This window comes from Dipodomys merriami, unplaced genomic scaffold, assembly GCF_024711535.1.
Source record: "Dipodomys merriami isolate MVZ:Mamm:240054 unplaced genomic scaffold, mDipMer1.0.p SCAF_31, whole genome shotgun sequence".
In the NCBI taxonomy this organism is placed as follows: domain Eukaryota; kingdom Metazoa; phylum Chordata; class Mammalia; order Rodentia; family Heteromyidae; genus Dipodomys; species Dipodomys merriami.
This window is the reverse complement of record NW_027204604.1, coordinates 6,401,431-6,426,569: the sequence shown is the minus strand read 5'-3', so window position 1 is coordinate 6,426,569 and position 25,139 is coordinate 6,401,431. Positions and strand designations below refer to the sequence as shown.

General features: G+C 39.9%; 1 protein-coding gene across 3 annotated transcripts in view; it reads right to left on the bottom strand.

Moving 5' to 3' along the window:
- Positions 1 to 25,139, bottom strand: part of Kcnh1 (potassium voltage-gated channel subfamily H member 1) — a 309,150-nt gene that overhangs the window by 89,373 nt on the left and 194,638 nt on the right. For all 3 annotated transcript variants that reach the window (XM_070041570.1, XM_070041569.1, XM_070041571.1), the window contains 2 exons: positions 11,333 to 11,532; positions 2,911 to 3,163 (listed from right to left, as the gene is read on the bottom strand). In XM_070041570.1, the coding sequence (XP_069897671.1) occupies positions 2,911 to 3,163; positions 11,333 to 11,532 (453 nt within the window). The remainder of the gene's footprint in view (positions 1 to 2,910; positions 3,164 to 11,332; positions 11,533 to 25,139) is intronic.

Below are 25,139 nucleotides of genomic sequence, written 5' to 3'. Positions count from 1 at the left end.
AAAATAAAATAAGATAAGGCAGAGAACAGAGGAGAAGAGGACAGTAAGAGATTTCTAGTATGACTTTCAATTCAAGAGGGATACTGAACGTGTTTGAAAAATTCTGTTTTTTTAAATTGCAGGCTTTGGTCAATGTCAAGAACTCAATTTAGTGGGTCATGATGGTCAATTTCTTTTTAATGAAAGAAAATAGAATCTAATAGAAAGTACCACATTGTATTTCCTTGTAGTAAGAGCAATATTGAATTGCATGGACCACTGTGGGCATATATGTGTGTATTAGATTTTAATAAATATTTCAAATTAGCATATCTTAATTATACCAAGGGGTTTTATTGTGATACTCCATCATACATGCATATGAAATACTTGTATCAAATTTACCTCCTTTGCCCTCTCCTTTGCTCTCCCCTCCATTTTGCTAGCTCCTCTCTATTTATATTCATATCATAGAATCAAAATTTTATGTGGTGAGTTATATTTACAAGTCTAGAAGTCTTTCTTTAGAAAGAACTCCATTTTTGACACATGCGAAAAACCCACTCAGTTACTAGTATTGTCCATTTTCCTCATTTTTTGGAGTCTATGCTAAAATTAAACAGAATGGGGGTGGAATATTAGAACTGGAGAGAAGAAGCAATGTAAGGCAGCAGAATGTAAAGGAGCACATTGATAATAAGAGACCAAAGAGCAAAAGAATAAAACAGATGACCCTTGGCCTTTCTCCCCCACAAAGCCTCCTGCTTATAACAAGTAAAGATCCTTCTACAATTTCCTTCCTCATTGGAAAACTGGATACACTGTAGCTGTCCAGTGAATGCTCATCCAACAAACCCCTCTAAGCATTCATGTTCTCTCTGTGGTAATGCTTTTCATGCAGAGCAATGATTATCCTTTTTTTTTTTTTTTGGTTGATCGTGGGGCTTGAACTCTGGGCACTGTCCTTGAGCTCTTCAGCTCAAGGCAAGTACTCTACAACTTGAGCCACAGCACTACTTCCAGTTTTCTAGTGGTTTATTGGAGATGAGTCTCAAGGACTTTCCTGCCTGGGCTGGCTTTGAACCACGATCCTGAGATCTCAGCCTCCTGAGTAGCTAGGATTACAATGTCAATCCCTTCCACTGCAAGCTGTTCTTCAAAGAGTAGCATTGCCACTCTTGTATCCCCATGTATACAATAGTGCCAGCTCAGTAAGTGTCGGTTAGAACTAGAGGGCACCAAAAGACAATTACAATCTAGTGCTATTGCTAATACCCATTTTATAGTTGAAGCAGTAACTGATTTTGATTGATTGATCAAAAGTTACTTCAATGGGAGGGAAACTAAACTCACAACAAAATTCTAAACTTATGTTTCCAGTGAGAAAATAGTCTGGAATCTCTTAATCCACTTGGCCCAAAGGACAGGTTGACTTAAAGGATTTGTCACATCCTTTTTATAGAAGAAGGGCCTCTTGACTGGTTATTTAGGATACCAAGCTCAGACCTACTTTTCAAACCCAATCTGGCACTAAGGGGAGCATAAGAGCTGCTTTTTTCCCCCAGTCTGGACAGCTTGAGAATAACAAACACTTCGAATCCAACACTTTGGAGTGAGTTCAGAGGTCTTGTCTACATTGCTAACTGCAGCAAGGCTGCGTGCCAAGGAGCGCTAGATTTGGGGAAGCAGTGGATGAACAGGTCTGTCAACACTGGGTCAAGCCCTGGTGCTTTTTCCTCAAAAGAAGGCCAGCCTGAGGAGAAATGAGGGAGGGGTGGGATGTGGTATTTTTCCTTTCTCTCCTTTCTTCAGCTCCATCATCCCTTCAGGCTTCAGCCTAGGTGACCAAACCATTCACCAGCAGTTATGGCAGCATAGATATGGCAGGAGGTCCTGGTTCCTCTGACTAGATTCCTGGGGAAGGTACCCAGTGCTTTATCCATGGGTGAAAATGCCCTATAGCAATAGAACTCAAATACAAAGGATTGTTTACTAAGCACTACTTACTCTCCCTTTAGCTAGGCCAGCCTTCAGATAGCTATGGCCAATAAATGATTCTCTATCAAGGACATCACGGAGTACTCAAGGTAGAGATTAGAGCCCTTGACCTTCTGATAAGCTAAAGCAAACTCTTTCACCTTTCTTTGTCCCATCCCTGGCAGGTAGTCAAGTTTCACTGCCAGGTGATGGAGAAAACAAAGAGGAGATACAAGCTGTTGTTTTCAGAGAGACACCTCCCTCTCCAGTAAAGAGTTGTCCTGGTAGCTACCTCAGGAAGTCAAGCGAATTTCCCCAAAGACATTAATATTCCATAGTTTAAGTGCCAACATGTACACTCTGTGTCTGTTCTTTGTCCTCTGGATGGTGCATCAGCTTCTGTGATCCTAAGGTAGTCCCTGTGGCTTCCTGAGTCTGTCATGATCTAAGGCTCAACTTGATCTTTAACTTCATCACTCTCTTGTCGACATGTTCCAGCCACACCAACTAATTTGCAGTTCCCCACACGACTCCTGTTTCTGTCTCTACAAGAATTCGGCACATGCAGTCCTCTCTTCTTATAATACTCTTCTTGATCCCTTTCTTCTTCGTGCTAACACATCCTCAGTTTTTAGGTTTCTGTTGAAGTGTCATTTCTTCCAGCAAGCTTTCCTACATAAAGACTGAGTTAGATGACACTTTCACTGTAGTGCAAATGTCTACTTTCTGTTCATCTACCCCACTAAACTAAGAGCTCCCTGGGACACTTTTTGTCACTGAAAGAACTTGACTCATTTGAGTCATGCCACAAAGCAGACACTCATGTATTTGTTGGAGAGCTGAGTGCCTGTTAGCAAATGGTCCTGCCCTGTAGAACAATCTTTAATTGAATGGTAGCAGTCTCGAGCTGTTGGGTAGGTAAACACTTTCTGTAATCTAGCTTGAAACACTTACCAAGGATGGCCACCACTTCATCATCCTGGATCACTTCTAGGGAGCCAGACACCACAAAGCAGAGGCTGTCAACGCTCTCCCCAGCGTGGTAGATGAGGTCCCCCGGGGCACAGTGCACAGTCTGGAACTCCATGGCCAGGGCCCGCAGGCAGCCATCGCTGGCCAGTCGGAAGGCTGGGTGCTCCTTGAACACCTTGCGGTTCAGGTGTACACAGATGTCAGCTCGCATGTCCTTGGGGCAGATCTGTAGGACCTGATGGAGCAAGGGAAAAAGAAGTGTGCCAGTCAGCACTGGAATCTCCAGCCTCCTTCCCTTAGCACTTCAAGTGGTAGAAGCGGCACTCATGAGGCTGGACCACATTCTTCTAGTCAAAGTCCCTGCCCCCCTGGTATTTCCACTGCGTGGAAGAGACAGGCAGTATCTAAAACAGCTAAACTCAATGCTTAGGACTCCTGGTGCTGAGAACGAGGGCTGGGAGTAGACCAGATATCAGGGAGCCAGGAAGTGACATTTAAACTGACATCTCCATAATGTATCAGAGGGAGTTATATCACATTTCAGCAGAAAGATAAACACATAAGTTCTCAGGAGGCCTGAGCAACCTAAGTGCAGGTGAGGGGAAAGGCCTAGGAGATCCGTTCAGAGAGGGCACTGAGTGTTGAGAGAACTTTAGGTCATGATAAACCTTGTACCACACCCAGACAGAGAGACAGACTTTGGAAGGCTTTGAGCAGGGAGATGCTACGAGTGAACGTATATTTTCAGAAGAATAATGCAGTCTCAGAATGGAGGTAGAGAGCTGTGATGGCAAAAGGAAAGAAGAGAGTCCAGGAATCTAGTCTTAGAAACTGGACTCCTGAATCTGTGCTGATAAGCCGTGAGGGGAACTGTGGGCAGTGAGGCCACTTGAGAAGTGACCAAGTTCAGATTCCACCCATAAGCAAATTACATATTTCAATTGATACACAGTAATCGTACATCCTTGGGGGAGGCAGAGTATTTTAATGCATGTCTACAATGGATGATGATGAACTCAGGGCAATCAACTCCTCAGATCTGTGTCATTATTTTGTGGATTTGGAGAGAACATTGTGTTGAGAACATTCATAATACTCTCTTATTTTTCATTATAGTCTCTGCTATCTTGAAATCTACAGTAAACTGATTAACAGGTACAAAATTGTAATTTAGAAGAAATAAGGTCTAGTATTATATAGCACTGTTGGTTAACAATAGACTAAAGAATATATTCTGATTAGAGACAAAGGTGCCATTCTTTTAAATCTCCAGGTGTACTGGGGATTGAGCTTAGGTCCTTGAGCTTGCTAGGCAGCAGATACTTTACCACTTAGCCTTACCTTCAGCCCCCAAACATATCTTGCTTATAGAACTAACATGATTATAGGATATTTTTAAAGAGATACATAAAGTAATACTTACTGAGCACTTATAGCATGCCCGGCTTTGCTAAGTACTTCATTTTATATATAAAAAATTAATACCTATGTCCTAAACATTGTTTTAGGCTCCGAGAATGTAGCAATATAAAAAAAGAAATAGACAAAAATCTCTGTCCTCATGAAATTTACCATCCAGTGAAAGAGACAAATAACAAGCAAAATAAGTAAAATTTAGTAGTGCTAAAAAGAATCATTATGTGCATGCTAAAAGAACAATAAGATATAAAAATAAAGAAGGATAGGACTACAGGTTTTGCATTTTGAAATGTTCCATGCATTGGCTTAGTGCTTACATGAACCCTGTGATATATGTTATTATTGTACCACTTTACAGATGACACAGGAAAGCTAGGTTACTTTCTCAAAGTTGCACAGCCAGGAAATGGCAGAGCTGTGATCTCAAACTAGGTATTTTGACATCACAGCCCAGGTTATATCCTGATCAACATACAAAGCAGAGAGATTTCTACTATGACTTGCAGCATTTGGAAAAATGAAGAAGGGGGTAAAAATGTTCGGCAAGAAATGTACTCATTATTTTACTCATGTAACAGTAGCCCCTCTATACAGCATCTTTACAATTAAATAAAATTTAAAAACAAATAGGGGGAACTGCAGGTCATGTGGATCTCATCTTCGGAAAAAATAATTTAATTCTCTAGCATTTCTAGGGGGAGCAATATTTCTCCAGACTACATTTTTTATAAGAAAATGTTGCATAGCTCTTATATAAAAAGCATTAAGTAATACAATGGAACACCTTCAGAGAAAGCAGGAGTGCTTCTAAAATATTAATTCCTCACCCCCGTCTGTGAACGAAGTGGGGTGAGGGGCACAAAGCCAAATGTGTTCAGCAGAAGGTTTTCCTTGTGGTCCTGGCCCAAACCGTTTGCTTCTGCATCTTGAAACTCACTCAGAAGTTTGCAAGTCCCCTGCTTCCCCATGCCAAACCTCACCTTGCCCTTGACAGCTTCATTCTAACCATCCCCAGTACCACTGCTCTCTCTACAGAGTAAGGCAGTGAAAAGAAGTCAAATGATTGAACTGCCAGCTCCTTCATCTCAAAGTGACTTGACCACTCTAAACTTCCACGTTAGCTATCAGACAGCTAGCTGGGTACTGGTAGCTCATTCATATAACCCTAGCTACTCAGAGGATGAGATTTGACAATTGTGGTTTGAAGCCAACTGGAGCAGGAAAGTCAGTGAGACTTATCTCCAATTAAATACACACACACACACACACACACACACACACACACACACACACACACACACGCACACACACACACACCCACCAGAAGTGGACCTGTGATTTGAGTGGTAGAGTGCCAGCCTAGAGCAAAAATCCTAAAGGAGAATGTTCAGGCCCTGTGTTCAAATCCCAGTACTGGCACCAAAAAAAAAAAAATGCAGACAGCTAATTGACTTGGGAAAGTGAAATGAAATTGTACATAAAATTACACTGCCCAGACAGTGTTTGGCCCCATTGAGGGTCTCAATAAATACCTCTCCCCTTCTCTTGGAGCCTCTGCCTTCTTCCTCTACCATCACAGGAAGACCAGGGAGTAAGCACTCTCTGGGAGTGGAGGAGGAGGGCTGACTGGGGACTGAAGGTACTCAAACTGCCAAAGTCTGGGCCGAGTGCTTGCTAAGTATCGCCTACCATAAGGCTCCTGACAAACAAGACTTCTCCAGATGTACAGATTTAATTTGAGGTTTTGTCTCCCCAAGCAGATCGCCAAGGAGGGGAAGCATGTGTGTGTGTCATATCAGAACTGTACGCAGCAGCTCAGAACCAAGATTCATTCTCCAGGTGACTTCACATGTAAATATTTGGTTTCCCCTGAGTTGGGTTCTGCCAGCCGGTGCTGCCAGTGAATGAAGCCTTGGCATGGAGGTAATGTTTTATTCATGGCAACTATTCCAGAGCCCAGGAGAGTACTGTTAGAGAAAGGGGAAGAAGGAGAGAGAATCTGAAGTCAAGGACTCAGACTGCTGAGCCAGTGGGCCTTTCCATCACTCTTCCTGTCTTCCGTCTTCCACGCCTCCCTCGGAGGGAAGGGCTCAGCTCTGAGACCGTGCATCCTTCCTAGCTTGCCTTCTCTATGCCAGGCTCTGAGGACTAGCCTTCTATTCCTTGAGAGCCTGAAAGACTGTGAGACTCAGTACCTCCGCCAGCCTGGGCAGCAGGAGGCCAAGGCTGTGACAGTGAGTGCATTCCTCCCGGCCTCAGCACTCACTGGAACTTGAGCTCCTCTCATGAAGTCTTCAGCTTTGAACTTGTGTATGGCCTTTTATGAGGCATCCATGAGCTGTGTGTGGCTAGTCTGGCACCATGCCTGACACAGCCGCGTGTTCCATGCCTGCTGGTTGCCACCTTGTTGCTGTTAGACAGTAGCAGCTAAGGAAAGAGGCTTTGTAGTCTAGAAAGGCAGAATCCAACATACCTTAGAGGTCATGTAGTCTTGAAGGTCACTGAGTTGACCTTATAGACATGGACACTGAGGCTCAGAGAGAAACACGTGATGTGCTTAGTTATTGTTGAAACCCAGGATTCCAGTTCAACCACCCTCACCTTCGGGGTCCCCCTTATCAGTGACTACTCACTCTGTCTAAGATGGGAATGGAATAAGGGGAAGGTGTGGAAACAGATACTGGTTCTCTCTCTAGCTATTGCCTGTCATAAGCCCCTTCCAGGAGGAAGGACTGTCCCAGCCAGGCGGGGCTCTGTAGTGAGTAGCTACCTCGGAGTCCCTGGCTATTCCCCTTTCCATCTCCACCAGAAACTGGGGCAAATTTCAGAGTCCTCCAGGAAAGCAAGATAGCAAGGAGGGGAAGGGAAGGAAATGCTGACTGTGCTGTCTCCCACAGGCAGCTGCCCAGCCCTGCAGGGAGGATGAAGAAGAGATTCTTTCCAGGCAACCAGACTTACAAAGGCATCCTGGTGCCTGGGAAAAAAAAGAGTGCCAGGGGAGAGATCAAAGTTCCTTTCTGCTCCATCAGCTCCCAGGAACCCACAAGACCTACAGGCATTGTTGAGAGAGAGGAGCAGAAACAATAGACAGTGTTGGGGCAGGTGGATGACAAAGCCAAAGACTAAGCTTCGCTCAGACCGATTTCCTGCCCTTCTGGGAAATTAGAATAACTTCATTTGAACTCATCTTTTAGCCTTCTAGGGCATGTTTTAAAGTTAAAAGGGGAGGGAGTGACAGAAAAAAAAGCTAGTTTGAAGTCATTCGAAATTTTGTCATTCTTTATGAACAGGGACAATTAGTAAAATGAATTTGGCCCCTTGTCCTCGTCCCTTCAACAAAAATACATCCACTCTTTCCCAAGGCTGTTGTAAATAAGACACTGCAAATATTTGTTCTTTATAGGAGCTAATGCTGTAAAGGGAGTGTTATGGTCATCATGGCAAACATGTAAAGATAATTTATAAATGGGGAATAGAAAGTCTACTGAATCTTTTCTCTTCTTTTAAGACTACTGAAACTTCTTTGTTCTTTCAATCCCACCAAGCATTCTGCACTTTACTCAATGCATCTGGAAAAATAAAACTGTTAGAGAATACTAGGAGTTTAGACTCTCAATTTTACAGGCTGGAGAGTAGATGTTTGGCAAGGTACCTAGTTGATACTTGAGTCATATTGGTTGATGGTTAAGGCAGGAGCCCTTAATCAGTATTCCCCACATGTATCTGTATGTCTGATGGCTGAGATCACCTGGTTTCTTGTTGTGAGTCCCACATACCAGTCTCAGTGCTCTGCAATAGATCTGAAATGGGGGCTGGGAACCTATCAGAACTGACCACATAATGGAAAAGAGGAGGGGGTGGGGATAAATGAGTTGACAGCCTTTAAAGGGATGACAAAAACTCAGTGACCAGGATAAATCGTATGTGAAGGCAATACGTTCAAACGGTATTTTATTTTTAAATAAATGCACATTAGCATTATGAAGAGATTTCATTGAGATAATCTTATAGACGCAAGCAATATATTTTGAACAAGTTTACCCCCTTCTTTTTCAAATAGTTCTTGGTGGATACATGCAATCTATAGTATTATATATAACTTTAATTTTCTAGAATGATGATAATAAGATATAATACTTTGTTTTTAATACTTTATATAATATATAATATACAATACTTATTTTCTTCATTCCTCAGTGTCACTTTTCCCCTGGTTACTCCTGTGGATATACCACAGTCCCCTATTTACATTCATGCATTATTATTGTTATTATTAAGCTGAAGTCTTAGTTCCACAGATGAACACAAGCATGTGATTTGGCTTTTTGAGCTTGGTTTATCTCACTCAACATGATGGTCTCGAGTTTCATCCATTTTTCTTGCAAATGATATAGCTTCATTTTTATCTAGAGCTGAGTAATACATGTTTTGTGTGTGTGTGTGTGAGACAGAGACAGAGAGAGAAACAGAGAGCTTTGTATTTTCTCTATCTTTTTATCAATTGCTGGGTACTTTGGTTGATTTCACAGCTTATTTATTGTAAATAAAGCTGTAATAAACATGGGTATGTAGCTATCTCTGTTGCATACAGATTTACATTCCTTCAGCTATATGTTGAAGAATAGTATGGCAGGATCTTAAGGTAGGTTTATCTTTACATTTGTGAGGAACTGTCATACTGATTCCCATAGTGGCTGCACTAGTGTACATTCCCATCAACAGTATATGCAGTATATGAGGGCTCCTTATACATCAAATTGCATCAAAAGTGTTCCTTCAGATCACATCCTGGTCAGCGTTTGTTGTTGTTTGTATTCTTAATGATGCTATTCTGACTGGGTAAGGTTGAATCCTATGATTTGCATTTCTTGACTATTTCTTCCTACATTTATTAGCCATTTATGTTTCTTCTGAGAACTATTTGCTCAATTCATTTGCTTGAATATTAACTGGATTATTTGTCTTTTTGCTGTGTAATTGCTGATCTCTTTGTACATTCTGGGTATTAATCTTTCATCCAATGAACAGTTGAAGATTTTCTCCATTCTATGAGTTGTCTCTTGAAAATGATTTTCTTTAATAGTTTCCTTTAACATACCAACGCCTTTTAATTTGATGTAATCCCATTTGTCAATTCTTGTTGTAACATGGGCAACTGAATCCCATTCAGAATATGCGTCTTCCAAGGCTGTCCCTTTGTTTCCCTGTCATCCGTTCAAAGTTTCAAGTTGAGCATTAAGTTCTTGGATCTCTTTGGAGTCTGTTTTGGTGCAGGTGACAGGGGTGTCGTTTCAGCCTCCTGTGAGCAGACACCATTTTTTTCAGCACCATTTGTTGAAGATGCTACCTTTTCTCCAATATATTATTTTGGCTCCACTGTCAGAAATCATCTGATCAGTTATCAGCTATCTATCATCTCTAGCTGTGTGGTTTTATTGGATTTATTCTGTTCCATTGATCACACCTGTTTTTGTGCCAGTACCATCCTTTTTGATGTTGTTGTTGTGGCTCTAGTATAATTTGGTATTGTGATGCCTCCAGAGTTTCTCTTTTTGCTCAGTATTATTTTTTACTATTTGGGACTCTTTTAAGCTTCCATATGAATCTTAGGATCAATATTTTCCATTTTTGCAAAGAATGACATTGGAATTTAGATGGGCATTGAATTAACTCTGTAGATTTCATTCAGTAGTATAGTAATTTTCACAATATTAATTCTTCCAGTACATGAACATTGAAAGTCTTTCCATCTTCTGATGTCTTTAATTTTCTTTCTTCAAGGTTTTATAGTTTTCACTTTGAAGTTCTTTCACCTCCTTGATTAACTTTATATAGATTTATTTACTTATTTATTGAGACTATTGTAAATGGAATTGTTTTCCTTATTTTTTCTCTTAGCATTTGTTATTAATATATACAAAATGCTGATTTTATATCCAAATCCATTGCCAAAAGTGTTCATCATGTCCTGAAGGTTTTTGGCAGAATCTTCTTGGTCTTTTAAAGGTAAGATCATATCATCTGCAAATAGGAATAATTTGACTTCCTATTTGAATTTTTTTATTTAATTCTTTTGTCTTATTGCTCTGCTAGGAACTCCAGAACTGTATTGGATAAGAGTAGGGAGAATAGAATCCTTGTTTTGTTCCTGACTTTAGAGAAAATGATTTCAGTTTTTCCATTTAGTATAATGCTGGCTATCAGTTTATCATACTTAACTCTTATGTCAAGTACATTCCTTCTATTCTTAGTTTCTTCAGAGCTAATCATAAAAGGTAGTTGACTTTTGTCAAAGGTTTTAGTTACATACTTGAGATGACTGTGTGATTTTTGTCCTTGATATTGTTTATGTATTGTATTACATTCATTGAGTTACAAACTATCCTTACATTCCTGGAATGAAACCAGCTTTATTGTGATGTATGATCTTTATAATGTGCTGTTGAATTTGATCTGAAAGGATTATATTGAGAGTCTCTGCATTTATATTTATCAAAGAGATTGATTTTTTGTTGTGTTCTACCAAATTCCTAATTCCTCAAAGTTCCAATAACTTCTAATTCCTCTCAGTTCCAATAAAAAAAATCTATGATAAACTAAGACAAGATCACTAACAGTGTTGCCTCATCTTGGAAGCTGGAGCAAGAGGAAAAAACTAGTAATACTAATTCTCTCGCTCTTGACTAAGCACTTCCCTTTGATTTTTATCATCATCTGAATGTGGAAAATTCTCCATGGACAAGTAGACTTCTGGTTTTTCTCTTTTCTAGGAGACACATTTTTTTTGCAATTCTTTAAGTAATTGCTTTTCCTTACTGGTCCTTCAGAAAAGCTGATCAGGAGGCAATCAAAACCTCTGGAAAAAGAACCTAGAAATCTATAAATACCTAAACGAATTCTGATCCCAGGCAGGTTTGAGAGATCCAGTCACCCTCGGGAAATCTGAAAGACAAGTGGTTCAACCCAAGTTGCTCAGGCTCCTTACCTTCTCTGTGTCAATGCCTCTGGACATGGACCAGGTAGACACAATATAGTCCATGACTCGCTCACTCAGTCCTTTGGGTACCTGGTAGAGCTTCAGGAAGTCCCGGACACTGTTGAGCATCTCATGGTATCTGTTGGTGTTGGCATACATCTGCTGGAAAATGGTGGTCACATTCCCAAAGATAGTGGCATAGAGGAGCGCTAGAGGTAAAGAGGACAGAAGAAAAAGAGAATGAATGGCTCCTAAACCAGTATCCCAGAGCAGGCCAGTGACCAGAGCTGCCTTTCCAATACAGACGTTCCTGACCTCCTCAGAACTGGAGCAGATCCAAATAAAAAGTCTTCTGGCATCAGGTTCTAGTACAAATATGTAGGAGGCAGGATCAGGGTAAATGGGAGTTAGTGTAGCCAGACACAGAGTTCAGACACATATGGAGGGTTCAGTTTTTCCCCTTGAATTTATAGTTCTTTTTGTTTTTGGTGGTGGTAGTGGTGGTTGTGGGGCTTGAACTCTGGGCCTGAGCGCTGTCCCTGAGCTCTTCAGCTCAAGGCTAGCACTCTTACCACTTGAACCACAGTGCCACTTCCAGTTTTCTGGTGGTTTATTGGAGATAGAGTCTCACAGACTTTTCTTGCCCAGGCTGGCTTTGAACTGTGGTCCTCAAATCTCAGCCTCCTCAGTAGCTAGGATTACAGCGAGAGCCAACAGCGCCTGGCAAATTTATAGTTCTTACTACACAGCCTTTGAGTTTTTGTAATTGGACTGAGGCCATCAGTCTAAGGTCTGTCTAAGTACTTAGCAATCTAAAACCCAAACTGTGAGCAAACAATCTTTATGAAGCTCTGCTGGGTGCTAAACACAATACCACTTATGGGGGATGGAACAGTGAATAAGACAGTCCTGATCCTCACAGAACAAACAGTGTAGCAATAAGAATAGACTTGATGAATACATAATCATAGATAATTAAATAACTGCAAGTCTGCAGAGGGCAATGAAGGAAATAGTAACTGTGTTTTCACTTATTGTTAAATCCTTGTTTTGCACTTACTGCTAACACAACAATCTGCTATTAGGGAAAAAGCATGGCTTTTATATGGTAAGAATAAAATCACACTCCCTTAGAGATATAACAACTGTGTACCACAGGTTACTACAATTCCTTTTTCATTTGTAGCTTGAAGAAGGGCCACTATGTTATTACAAGACCCCATCTTCCATCTCTAAATTCCATTTGCTCTTAAATGCTGACCCACCACTTCCAGGAAGTCTTCTGTGACACCCTGTCCCCTCTATTACGATTAAGGTGATGATGAGTTATCAGGAATATTTATACAGAGTTCCTATTATACTACAATGCAATCATACACGACAGAATATATGATCACACGAACATTGCTTTCTTAACATTATAACCCTTATTCTAACACTAATCTAGTACTCTGTTATATTAGTGAAGTTTATATTTTTGCTCTTGCTTTCTTAAATACGTTATTGATCCACAATAAACTTTATAATTGGATTCATCTTGACATATGTATATACCCATATACACATGAGAATAGACTAGCATCACCAGACTACAATCAAGATGGTAGTTAATCCACTACCCTTAAATGTCTGCCTGTGACCCTTGGTACTTCCTCCACTCCACCTGTAGCCACCCACTTTCCCATCCCCAAGAAACCACTCATCTCCTTTTTGATACCATATATTAGCTTATATTTTCTAGAGTTTTATATTCATGGAATTATACAATATATTCTCCTTTTGAAGGCTACTTTAAGACAGAATTTAAACACCATATCATTTAAAATGTAAATTCAATGAGTGTAAGTACATTTTCAGAATTATGTGTCACTACAATCTAAGTTTCTCCCTATGAAGAAATCCCATATATCCATTATCTGTCTTCTCCTGTGCTCCAAATTACTTAGCCATATACAACTACAAATCTACCTTCTGTCTGTATGATTTATATATTCTGGATATCTCGCATAAATTTAAAATCATTTGGCCAGCTTCTTTCTCATTATAGCATGTGTTGGTTCTTCCTTTTTATTGTTGAATAATAGCTCATTGCATGAGAACATCTACTCCATTTCATTTAGCCACTAATTGCTTAATGAGTATTTGAGATTTTTTTCTCCATTTGGGGTATTATGAATAATGCTGCTATCAGTGTTCATGCTCAAGCTTTAGTGTGATTTATTTGTATCTATAAAGCTGTAAGTAAATGTGTTGGGCTGGGCCCTATGCAGTGGTTACAAATGAATTAACTGAAGTAAAATAGATTCTTATGGAGAACTCAAATAGTATAATCTTTTAGAACCACTAAGCCAAAGCCCAACACAATCAATATCAGAAAATGGGCACGTCTGAGGGGGAGGTGGGGCCGAAATGATGGGGGAAAGGGAGAAGAAGGCAGTCGAGAATTGGTTGTATATTTCACAAAATTAAGAAAAAGAGAGGGCGTGAGAGTGTAGAAGGGGTGACACTGATCAAGATGCTCTGCATTCATAAACTGCTTTGTTATATGGTACCTCATTTGTACAGGATAATACTTTAAAAAAAAAAAAACTAGTACAGTAGAGTGCCAATAGGGTGCACTTGTTATCCTAGCAAGTTGGGGGACTGATGATAGATTACTGTTCCAGACCAGCCTGGTCAGAAAAGGCTGCCAGGCCCTTTCTCAGCTCAGAGCCAGGAGCAGGGTCACATGCCAGTAATTCTGAGCAAGTGGGAGTTTGAGATTGGCAAGATCCAGGTTCCAGCCAGCCAGTCAGAAAAGTCTGCAAAACTCCACCTCAATGGAAAGGAAGATGTGTATGGTCACGTGTGCCTCTCATTCTACTTAGGATGGTAAGCATAAAAACAGACAGATAGGTCCATGTGTACACACACCAAGGGTAGGCAAGACCCTATCTCACAAATAACCGGATGAACAAAAAGAATTACAGGCATGGCTCAGTGATAAAGTGCCTGCCTGGCAAGCACTAAATTCAAATTCTAGTATCATACCCCACCCCTCCAAGAAAGGAAGAAGGAAAGAAGGAAGAAGAAGGAAAAGGAAGAAGAGGAGGAGGAAAAAGAAGAAGAGGAAGAAGTGGAAGTGGAAGAGGAGGAGAAAGAGGATTAATCATAGTTCAGCACCTGATTACTAGATCTGAGCTTATTTGGGCTTGCTTCCTTGTTGTCATTGAGTTTGTTCCTTACTCAACAAGCCTGTTAGACAGTCCTGTTCCTGATCTACAAGGAATTAGGGGTCACCAGTAAAGAGTAGAAGTGCATTTATTTCTTTTAGGATGGCTGCCAAAATACTAACTTATTTTCAAGCTTAGCAAAGTAGTAACACCAAATTAATAACACTGTAAAGAAAACTCTATTGTTTATGATATAAGAACAAACAGCAAGCTCAGACACTGCCAGGCTGGTCAGAAAGTTGTGATGCTACACTGTGATTTATGGTTCAGGACTACTGCTGTCCTGATCCTTTTCTGAGACTTTCTGGAAGATTAAAGGTCCTTAAATTGGCTGTATTTGATGATGATGATGATAATGATGAAATATACTAAAATATATTGCTAATTCAGCAATAATTTCACTTTCCTAATTTTGCATGAAGTTGTATTGCATGTTTGACATCTTGTCATCTGTACTGTATCTGAAATACTCTGAAATTCTCCAAATCTAAAAGTGAGAGAAGGCATGGAAGTCTAGTTACCACCCAAATGGTTACATGAGTGTGGCACAGAGAGAAAGGGTGGTAGATTGTAACATCAGTGTGCTGAAAAAGGTCAGGCAGAGAGCATCCTGGGTTGCACTAAATGTGGATTTCTTTAGTCCTTCTACTTAGAGAAAAGAGACTTTTTCCCAACCCAGGACAAAATACTGATTTGTAGAAGAGAATATTTTTTATTTGAATGGTTTTGATTTTATATCTTATCAAGATTTTTGGGTCTCATCCAAACAACAAAAAAGAGTATTTTCTGGGCTTTAATGAAAAATAGATATACAAAATCGGGAGGGGAAGGCAGCCAAAGTTTTGCCAATATTTTGTCTAAATGATAAACAATCGCAGTCCAAAGAGTTAAATGCCCAAGACATATGTTAAAATCCTTACAACTTTGGCCTGTCCTTCTTTTCATCCAATTTCCTGTTGTGAAGAAGCAATAACTTACAATTTTATTAGCTTTTTATCTCCATATTTGAACATTAGGCTTAAATGGCTATGTCCTGATATTTCTGTGTGAGGTATTATCTAATCAGCTGGTGTCTGAGAATTTAGCACTTTCCTGCTCACCTCTAAATTCACAATCATTTCACATGTATCTAAATATAACTATACTACCATTTGGGCTAGATTAACATCTGTGTATATATTAGTACAACTAAGCAAAGGCGTCTCACAGCTAAACTACACAGTAGCATATCACAGTATACTTTTATGCAATGTGTTCTTTCCCCTATATTTAAGATGGTCTTAATCTTTTCATTTGCTTAGTTTCCTTTCTTACTCAACACCAAAATCTCTCAGAGAGATGTAAATCTCTTCTTAATACATTCAAACACATTAGTCTGTCAATTTTATTGTTTCAAAAAAATTTTGCTGTGGGCTTTCAGACCGTTGCATTACCATCTGTGTGGATTCATTTCCACTACTAAGTCAGAACTTTGTTTCACTTATTAAGGTTAAATCCCCTTATTAGTAAGTCCCATGTCCTCTTTCTTGAGTTGCTTTTTTCCAACAGACTTTCTCTAGTAACTCTATACTAGTTCAGCTAAGTATATAGAATTCCAGATTGGAAACCATTATGGAAAACTTTTAGTAGCATCTCTCTAGTCTTCCCTTGTTCTTGGGAAGTCAAAATCATTCATATCCTCATCCTTCATCCTGTTTCATCTCTCTAGAAAGTTTTCCCACAGTGTTCTGACAAGTCTTAGTATGCACCACTTATTATGGTTCCATCTTCATTCATTGTGATAAATGTTGAACAAACCCTTTCAACCTGAAAACTTAGGATCTTCATGTCAAAGGAATCAAGTTTTCTTGGATTTGTTCTTGTGTGATTTCAAACCTTCTACGCTATTCTCTTTCAGCAGGCTTCTTATTATTCAGATGTTGGACTCCTGGATTACCCTAATTTTCTTTTTCCCTATGCTATTTTCTAATAGTTTATATGAGGGTTCTTCAATTTTTATGCTTTGTATTTCATTTTTATTTTCTACTGCACCTCTAATTTCCATGGCATTTTCATTCTCTGAATGTTCCTTTATAATAACATTCTATTCAGTTACATATGAACCATGTTTATTTTCTTAGAGGAGGTTCATGATGTACATCTTAAAGTGTTCTTCTCTCTGCTTGGCTTTTGTTTCTTAATTCGTTTGTGTATATCTCTGTCTGTTTTTCCTATTAGAAATATATGAAAATCCATAGCTGCCTACTCTTATTTAGTAGTGGGGCCCTTATAAATGTTTGGTATGATTCAATGGGAATTATTAGTGATGAAAAGTTTAGTGATTGTTACTAGGAGTTATTTAGTGATTGTAAGTTTAGTGTGAACGAGTGGGAGTTGTTAACTGTGAGAATTCACTGTAGGATCATCTGGATAGAGTTAATGTTGAACAACTCACAATGTCATCGACTTGAGATTTCCACCTTTTGGACAACTGAGATCTCCAGGAATAATCTGTGGGGCAAATGCTAGCAACATTCAGCACCCAAGGGAAGGTTGGACGCCTCAACGTTCAAAGTATATACTTTCCCTTGATCTTTGTTTTTCATAATGTATCTTTGCCTTCCATTATAGTCCAAGTCCCCTATCCAGAGACTAATCCCTAGAATAAACCAGGCTTTAAAGGAGAAAGGTCTATGCCCAGCTGCATAGACCAAGGGCCCAGCTGCATAGTCCAAGGACATGTAGGCGCTTAAAGGCTTCTTAAAGAAATGTCTGCCAGTCTCCCTTTTGTTAGTCTCACCTTCACTGTCACTTCTAGTGACATTTATTGCAACTATGTTTGAGTCTTTGAAGGGTACAGATACACATCAAGTTATGTCAGATTTTCCCTCTCTCTGTCTCCTTAGGGCTCAGCTTTATTGTTTTTTTTTAACCAATGATTGCATTCTAGTTTTCAAGTGTTTTATTACCTTTCTCTTTGTCTTTATGGATGTATGCCTTGAGAAAAACTTCCCTTTGCTGTTGCTTCAATGATTTCATTGGTGAATAGATATATAGGTGTGTGTTCAGCCAGCCAGGTTTAACAGCAGCAATAGTAATGGTTGACAAAGGCTTAAAGGAATGACTGCTTTGACCCATGGTGGCCACGGGAATGAAAAAATACTTTCAGAATCTTCAAGACCAAGAACTCAGAGAAAATACCACCTCAAGGGAGGTATTATCATTATTTAGCAGATAAAGAAACTGAAGTACCAGATGAGGCCAGCAGTATTCAATGAAGCCAGAATGGATGATCAAAAGACACACCATATCTACTAAGTCATCCATTCAGAGTCACCTGCAAGGTCTGTCATACAGTGTTTAGGGCTTTTTTCTCAGAGTCTCTGATTTAGTAGGTCTTGGATGAATCCTAGACAATTCCCAGGCAATACTGTTATAATATAACATAGATTGATGGTGTTTGGGACCAGAAGAATTTCAGTTTTGGGGAAATTTTTCAATTCTTAGTATTTGCATATATACATGCAATGAATTACCTTGGTTTTCCAAGGCAACAATATTGGGATGTGGTAGAAACTTTTAAGAGGTGGGGCATGGTGGGAGATGTTTAGATTAATAGAGTATTTCTTCATGGGCATTCTCAATGCTATTTTCTCTTTCAGTTAATCATTCTAGAGTCAACCAACAAGATATCTGACACAGCTCAAACAGCATTTCTTTAGGATAGTTGCCTAGCAGAGTAGCTTAACTGGATAATGTTGTCTTTTAATTGAATAATTGTATAAATACACTCAAAATTTATCATTACAAAACATAGTCAGGCATAGAAGAGAGATGTTTTAAGCCAAGCTCATGATGCACAGAGGCCCTTAAAGCTCTAAAACCCATAACTGCTAAAGCCTTTGACACACCAGTTGTAACACTGACAGGTGATTTTGAATGAAGCTCTTCATGGATGAGGCAGGGTGTAGGAGAAAGTGTAAATAGGGAGGAGTGAGAACAGGAAGGAATAAGACCACGAAACCAGACTTCGTCCTTATATTTCATCTGGTCCATATGACAACAGCATATTTAATTTGGTAACGTAGTGATTTTGGTCTTCCCTGGTGTCATTGCTTTTGCAAGTTCTTATGTGATAATGAAGGAGCAGGTGTGAGAATGTTTACATTGGTATGGTAACTGGCAGTGAACTTGGAAATTCTTAATTCCTATGAGCTGAAATCCATAGCTGAGACTCATTTTCTAGGCAGAGATGGGTATTAACAAAGATGGGTATTAACAAATGAAAATGAAGTAACTACTACCATGTTAGCTGATCAGTTCGGCATGGGAGGAGGACTTTGTGCAGACTTTATGCTCTGGAGATTTTTTTTTAAAGCTGCCATTTGGAGCCCTGTTTTCCATACCCACCTCAGGATAATCATCTACCCTCTTTGTTTATAACAGAATTCATAATTACCGTATAGTTGTATTTTTAATTAACGAGAGAATGTACATTAAAGTGCTTATCATCCTAATTCAAAAAGCATCAGCTGAAGACTCAGATAAGTCATATACTACGCTAGGAAACACTGTGGTATGGAGGGAATATCCTGGGCTCTAAGGAGAAAGGAGTCCTTGTTAGAGCCCTAGTTTCCTTATTTCTGAAAGGGGAAAGAACCCTCATCTCTCAAGGTTACTGGGAAGATTTGATGAATCTTGACAAATTCTGAGCATATTGCTGATTTGGGACTGATCTGCAACAAGCCATAGTTTTCATTTCTGAACCACCCAGTGTTCAAATCTGTCCATCTATCATTTGGTCTCTGGTCCCCTCACCTCTTGGATGTGACTGGGTATTCCCACTGTGCTATGCTGGCCTGTGATTTTCCTTAAATAGAAAGATTTTCTGATATAGAGAAGTTGTGGTGGAATTATTTTAGGAATACCTTCCGCTGCATTCACTGGGTGCTCAACAAACGTTGCTGACAAAAGATTGAAAGGCCTGTTTCAGAAAAGTTAGTGTATTCATGTTCAGTTGCCCAAGACCTTCTCAAAGTGTAGTCTTACAACATCAGAATCACTGGGTCCACTCTAGGACCATTTTATAAGAACCATTGAGGGTAAAGCTCAAATGTGTGTGTGTGTGTGTGTGTGTGTGTGTGTGTGTGTGTATGTGTGTGTGTGTGTGTGTGTGTGTATCTGTGTCTGTGTCTATGTCTGTGTGTCTGTGTGTCTGTGTGTTGTATGTGGCTCAAATTCTCCAGGTAACTTTGAGGTCTATGAAAGCATTGTTCTGTACCATATGACCTCCCAGTGTTTCCCCAAATACTTTTTTTTTTTTTTTTTTTTTTGCTGATTTAGAGCTTGCACTTAAGTTCTTACGCTTGCAAGGATAGTACTCTACAGCTTGATCCATGCCCCCAGCCCACAATGGCTTTTAAGTATAATACCCTATCCCAAGCTGGGAGGACTGTCAGAATGAGAAACAAAGATACTGTGCCACACTAAGAAGCAGATGGCTATAAATATGGATAGCACAATGGCAATGAAGCTAGGGGAGGAGAACACAACCCTACAAGTTAACAACATCTCCATGCATGGAAGTTCAGCGAGAGTGACTACTCAGCTCTGAATTTTCTACTATCCCATCACATCTCCTCAATTTATCAGCCACTGCTTTGGGCTCAGAAACTAGCCCCCCCACCACTGTATGCAGAATACAAAACATACCTGCCTTCTCCTATTTTATAACAAGAAGAAAAGCCTGAAAATTCATATTTAATATCCTGCTAAAAATAGCACAAATTCCTACCCCACATTCAAACTTGGCCACGTTAGTGAATGTCACTTAACAAGCACAATTCTTACAGGGGAGACAGAAGGTTATTTTCAGCTACTTCACATCTGTGGAATAAAACAACAGCTCTGGCTCCACAGTACCCCATTAACAATGCAGCCTGCACCACCTCATTTCAACCAGCGTTTTAATAGCACCACAGATAAAAGCACAGCAATTTCCACAGGCAATTACTTCTGCAAATGAATCAAGAAGGTCAGACACAGGTTGAAAAGGTCTTCAAATAATTTGCTACTTTTGTTTGTTTTGTGCTTTGTGAGTTGAAGCTAGCAGGGAGATGACCACTTACAAACAACAGTGCCAATCATGAAAGGCAGACTCTCTTGATGGTTTAGAAACCCTTCCTTTCCTTTATGATTGGAGCCAGAGGCTTCTACTTCTTCAGTGAGTCATCAAAGAAAATCTAATTAGCGAAGCCATTTACACTAACACATAAGTTTTAAAGCTGCTTAAACATGCATAGTAACTTTACACTAATTTTCCAAAAGTAGTTATGTCTACTCTTATTTAAGTTACAAGCTCTCACAAAACTCAAACTTCTTCTATGTGTCAAAACAACGGTAAAATATAAATTTTTCTGAAGATATCACTATCATGATGGCCGAATAAATTGGGACATCACAATGATTGAACACAAAACAGTAACTTTAAAAAATATTCCTTTACTTCTTAGTGAAAACTGACTAAAGCTACCAGCACAACTATGTTTATTGCAGCATTATTTAATAGCTAAGATATGGAACCAACCCAGATGCCCCTAAGTAGATGAATGGATCAAGAAAATGTGGTTTATATACACAATGGAATTCTATGCCTCCATCAGAAAGAATGACATTGCTCCATTTGTTAGGAAATGGTGGGGGGGGGTGCGAGAGGGGGGGAAGATTGGGGGGGCAGGGGGAAGATGGGAAGGGATGGGAAGGGGAAACAAAGGAGGTGGCTACAATGCTTGATAAGAAATGTGCTCATTATCTTGCTCATGTAATTGTAACCCCTCTGTACAGTATTTTCACAATAAAAAAAAGAAAATATTTTGAATAAAAAGAAAATTTTTAAAAATATCCCTTTGGCTCGATGCTGGTGCTCACACCTGTAAGTCTACCTACACAGGAGGCTGAGAGGTAGGGAATTACAGTTAGAAGCCACCTGCGGAAGAAAAGTTTGTGGAATTTTACCTAATAATCCAGCATAAAGCTAGACTGGAGATGTGGCTCAAATAGTAGAGTAAGTGGAGTGAAAGCCTGTGGCCCTGAGTTCAAGCCTTGGCACTGGCAAAAAGAAAAAAAATAGCTCTTCCAATGATAATACTGGGAAGAAAATAAACTCGCTTCGTCAATTGACAAGTTTGAACTCAACATCTCTACTCTGTGCCAATTTTTCCCTCAAGAATAATCATCCATCTCCGGTTTTCAAAAGAGAATTGAAGTCATTTGGCTGCTAAGTAATACCGAAGTTATAGTGCTTCTCTCCCCATTGCCCTTAAAATAATAATTAGCCAGAATGATAGATCTCTACCAAACAGAATGCCAAATAGTGGAGGTCTGCAGTCTGTCAACTGCAGCAAAGCCATTTGTGCATGAGTAAGTTGTCCTAATCCTGATTGTGATCCTAATGCTGATTCTACTGGTGAATAGCAGATGGCTTCACTTTTGTGCATAGGAAACCTAAAATCTGTCTTACGAAGGAATGGATGAATGATAATAGAAGTAATGAGAATCGCTAATCCTTGCGTAGTTCTTAGCATGTTATGTAAACCATTGTTTTGACCGCCTCACATATATGAAGTAAATGAATGGTAGATTCTACTGTCTTCATATTTCTTTAGTTAGTTAGCGAGTTATTATTTAGGCCAATCTTGGGGCTTGAACTCAGAGCCTGGGTACTGTCCTTGAATTTCTTTTGCTCAGGGCTAGTGCTCTACCACTTGAGCCACAGCACCACTTCCAGCCTTTTCTGTTTATGTGGTGCTGAGGAATCAAACCCAGGGCTTTATGCATGGTAGGCAAGCACTCTACCACTAAGCCACCTTCCCAGCCCTGTCTTCATTTTAATGACAAAGAATTTGAGTCAAAAACATTTTAAGAGACTTTCTCAGTCACACAACCAGTAAGAAACAGATGGAAAATTCATACCTGGTCAAGCAGACTACATAATCACTCAACTGCTACACCAAATGCCTATCTAAACACTAAACACATATGCCCAATGTGCTCTAGTATTTCTAGACATAGTGACTCATCCCACAGACACCCTGTACATCAGGAGATACCATTAGTCTCAGCTGCAGATGGAATAGAGAGAGTTCAAGTCACTTGGCCAGAATCAGATTCAAACTCAGGAAGTCGTGAGCCTTCACACCAGGATTTTCTGACCTCAGTACCACTGACCCGGGGGGTCAAATGGTACCTTGTTGTGGGGATGATTTTGTGCATTACTGAATATTTAATTTGCATCTCTGAGTTCTACATACTACATGCCAGCAGCACGTCCCAACTGTGAGAAGAAAAACATGTCTCTCGACATTGCTGTATGTCCCCTGAAGGACAACTTTGCTCCCTGTTGAGAATCATGGCTGTATACTTTGCTGCTGTTTTTTGATTAAATAAGCCTGTCCAATGAGGGAGTTAGATAAGGACTCGCTGGGGTCCTAAATTCTTTTGTGCTGTAGTACAGGATTATGATCATAAATTGTGCCTGTGGAATTGGAAAGAAAAATGAGAGTCGATGATATACCAGATCCACTTTGTCTTTTTCATCTTCTTGCAGACATACAATTCCCAGCCCAATGGTAATGCCCATAACTGACTTCTTATATCCTCAAATATATGTCCGAAAAAGATTTATTCAGGCAGGAAATAATTTTCTTGCCATGACTCACACCTTGAGTCTCAGCTGCTTCCCTTCAATCCAGTCTGACACATCATAGTATCAGTGCTTTGGAGATACACAGTGACTATTCCAGCACTATGAACCATTTGCTGTGTGACTTTGGGCTCAACAGCCTTTCTCAGCTCCCTTTTCTCAACTATAAAACTGAGCTGATACCATTCACCTTACTATAGGATTTTGCTGACAATTAACAGAGATGATATATATGAAGTACCCTGGGCAACAGATGCTCAATATGTGTCATATTTTTGCTTGGTTATGAGCAGTCCAGATCTAACTCATTACATTACTCTTCTTGAAGCCTTCCAATCCATCTCATCTCACATCCATGTTCTACTCATTCGTGATGAACAATATACCCAGATCCACCAACTCCCCCCCCACTTGGGATTGCCACCAGGACATATTAAAATCATAAGGAGAACTTTTTATAAAAGTTGTATTTTCAAACATTTACCTGAATCCAGGGGAGAGCTGAGAAGAGAGAGAACAGGTAGATATTCTTACAGGCACCATTACCTTATCTTCTCTGTTTATCCTCACACTTACTCTGCAAGTCACCACTAGATGCCCAATTCTGAAAAAAGTCTGGCTATGTTCAAAGTTTAAAGAAAATGTTTAAGGTAAAGAGTGCGATGTCCTCATGAAACAGATTATAGGCTGAGTCACCGAAGTGTTCCGTGCTAATTGGGTACTGATGATTTCTTTAAAAATAAATAAAAGAGAGAGCATAGTTAATTGAAGAAATTACTACCTAAGTTAGTGGAGGGAGGTTTTCCTAGCTGAGAGAAAATAATCATAGGCTACATTCAGATTTGTACAGAGACAAAGAAAATGTCATACTCTGTTGTTGTTTTTGTTCTTCTCTTCTTTTGGAAGAAGAAAGACTTAAGGAATAGTGTGTAGACAAGAAGGCAATTCTGAGCCTTCATGTTTGAAAGGTCATAATTTTTCAGGAAGAGAGATGGCTAGGGAGGGTTGGCCGAGTGTCTGGGAGAGAGTGGAAGCGTCACAGGGCATCCAACAGCTGTGTTGTGAGTAGCTACTACAACATCTTGGACAGACTTCCTCCTGAGTCATTGGGGCTGAACCACAGTCAAGGTTATCCTGAGAGCAGAGAGGGGACACAAACGATGAAGCTACGCAATGAGTGAATGTCGAGTTTGGGGGTGAAGGGAAGAGATAAAAACCATATTGGGGCTGGGAAGGTGGCTCAGTGGTAGAGCACTTGCCTTGCATGCATGAGGCCCTGGTATTGATTCCCCAGCACCACATAAGCAAAAGAAAAAAAAGCCGGAAGTGGTTCTGTAGCTCAAGTGGTAGAGCACTAGTCTTGAGCTGAAGAGCTGAGGGACAGTGCCCGGGCCCAGAGTTCAGGCCCCACGACCGGCCCCAAAACCAAAAAACAAAAACAAAAAAACATATTCAAGTCATATTTTGTTGTTGGATAAAGTATTTACAGACCTTACTAAATCTGTCAAGAAATTAACAGCAACCAAACAATCCTTGGCTCCTACACCTCTCTTAATGCTTCTGCTATTATTATTTTTGTGCTTTTTAAATAGAGAAGGCATAAATAATAAATTCCCACAGCTTTCCTATTCAGTGTCACTCAAGAGCAGTTGACTGAGTGGAAGCTATCAAGGACAGGAAGAAGTGTGTCTAGAAAAGTGTCCAATTATTCCACCCAATTTTTAAGACCATGAGTCTTTAAAAAGAAAAGATATTTGGCCACTAGATTCTTTTCTCTGGGGGATGTAGTAGCCATTCCAGGAAGACAGGCAGACAGCCCCAGGAGACGCCTACAAGGTGCAGAAGTCACGTTGGAAATGAATTATCTAGTGCCAGCCATGCTTACAGATGACAGAAACACTACCCACTGTCTGTCTGAAAGGAG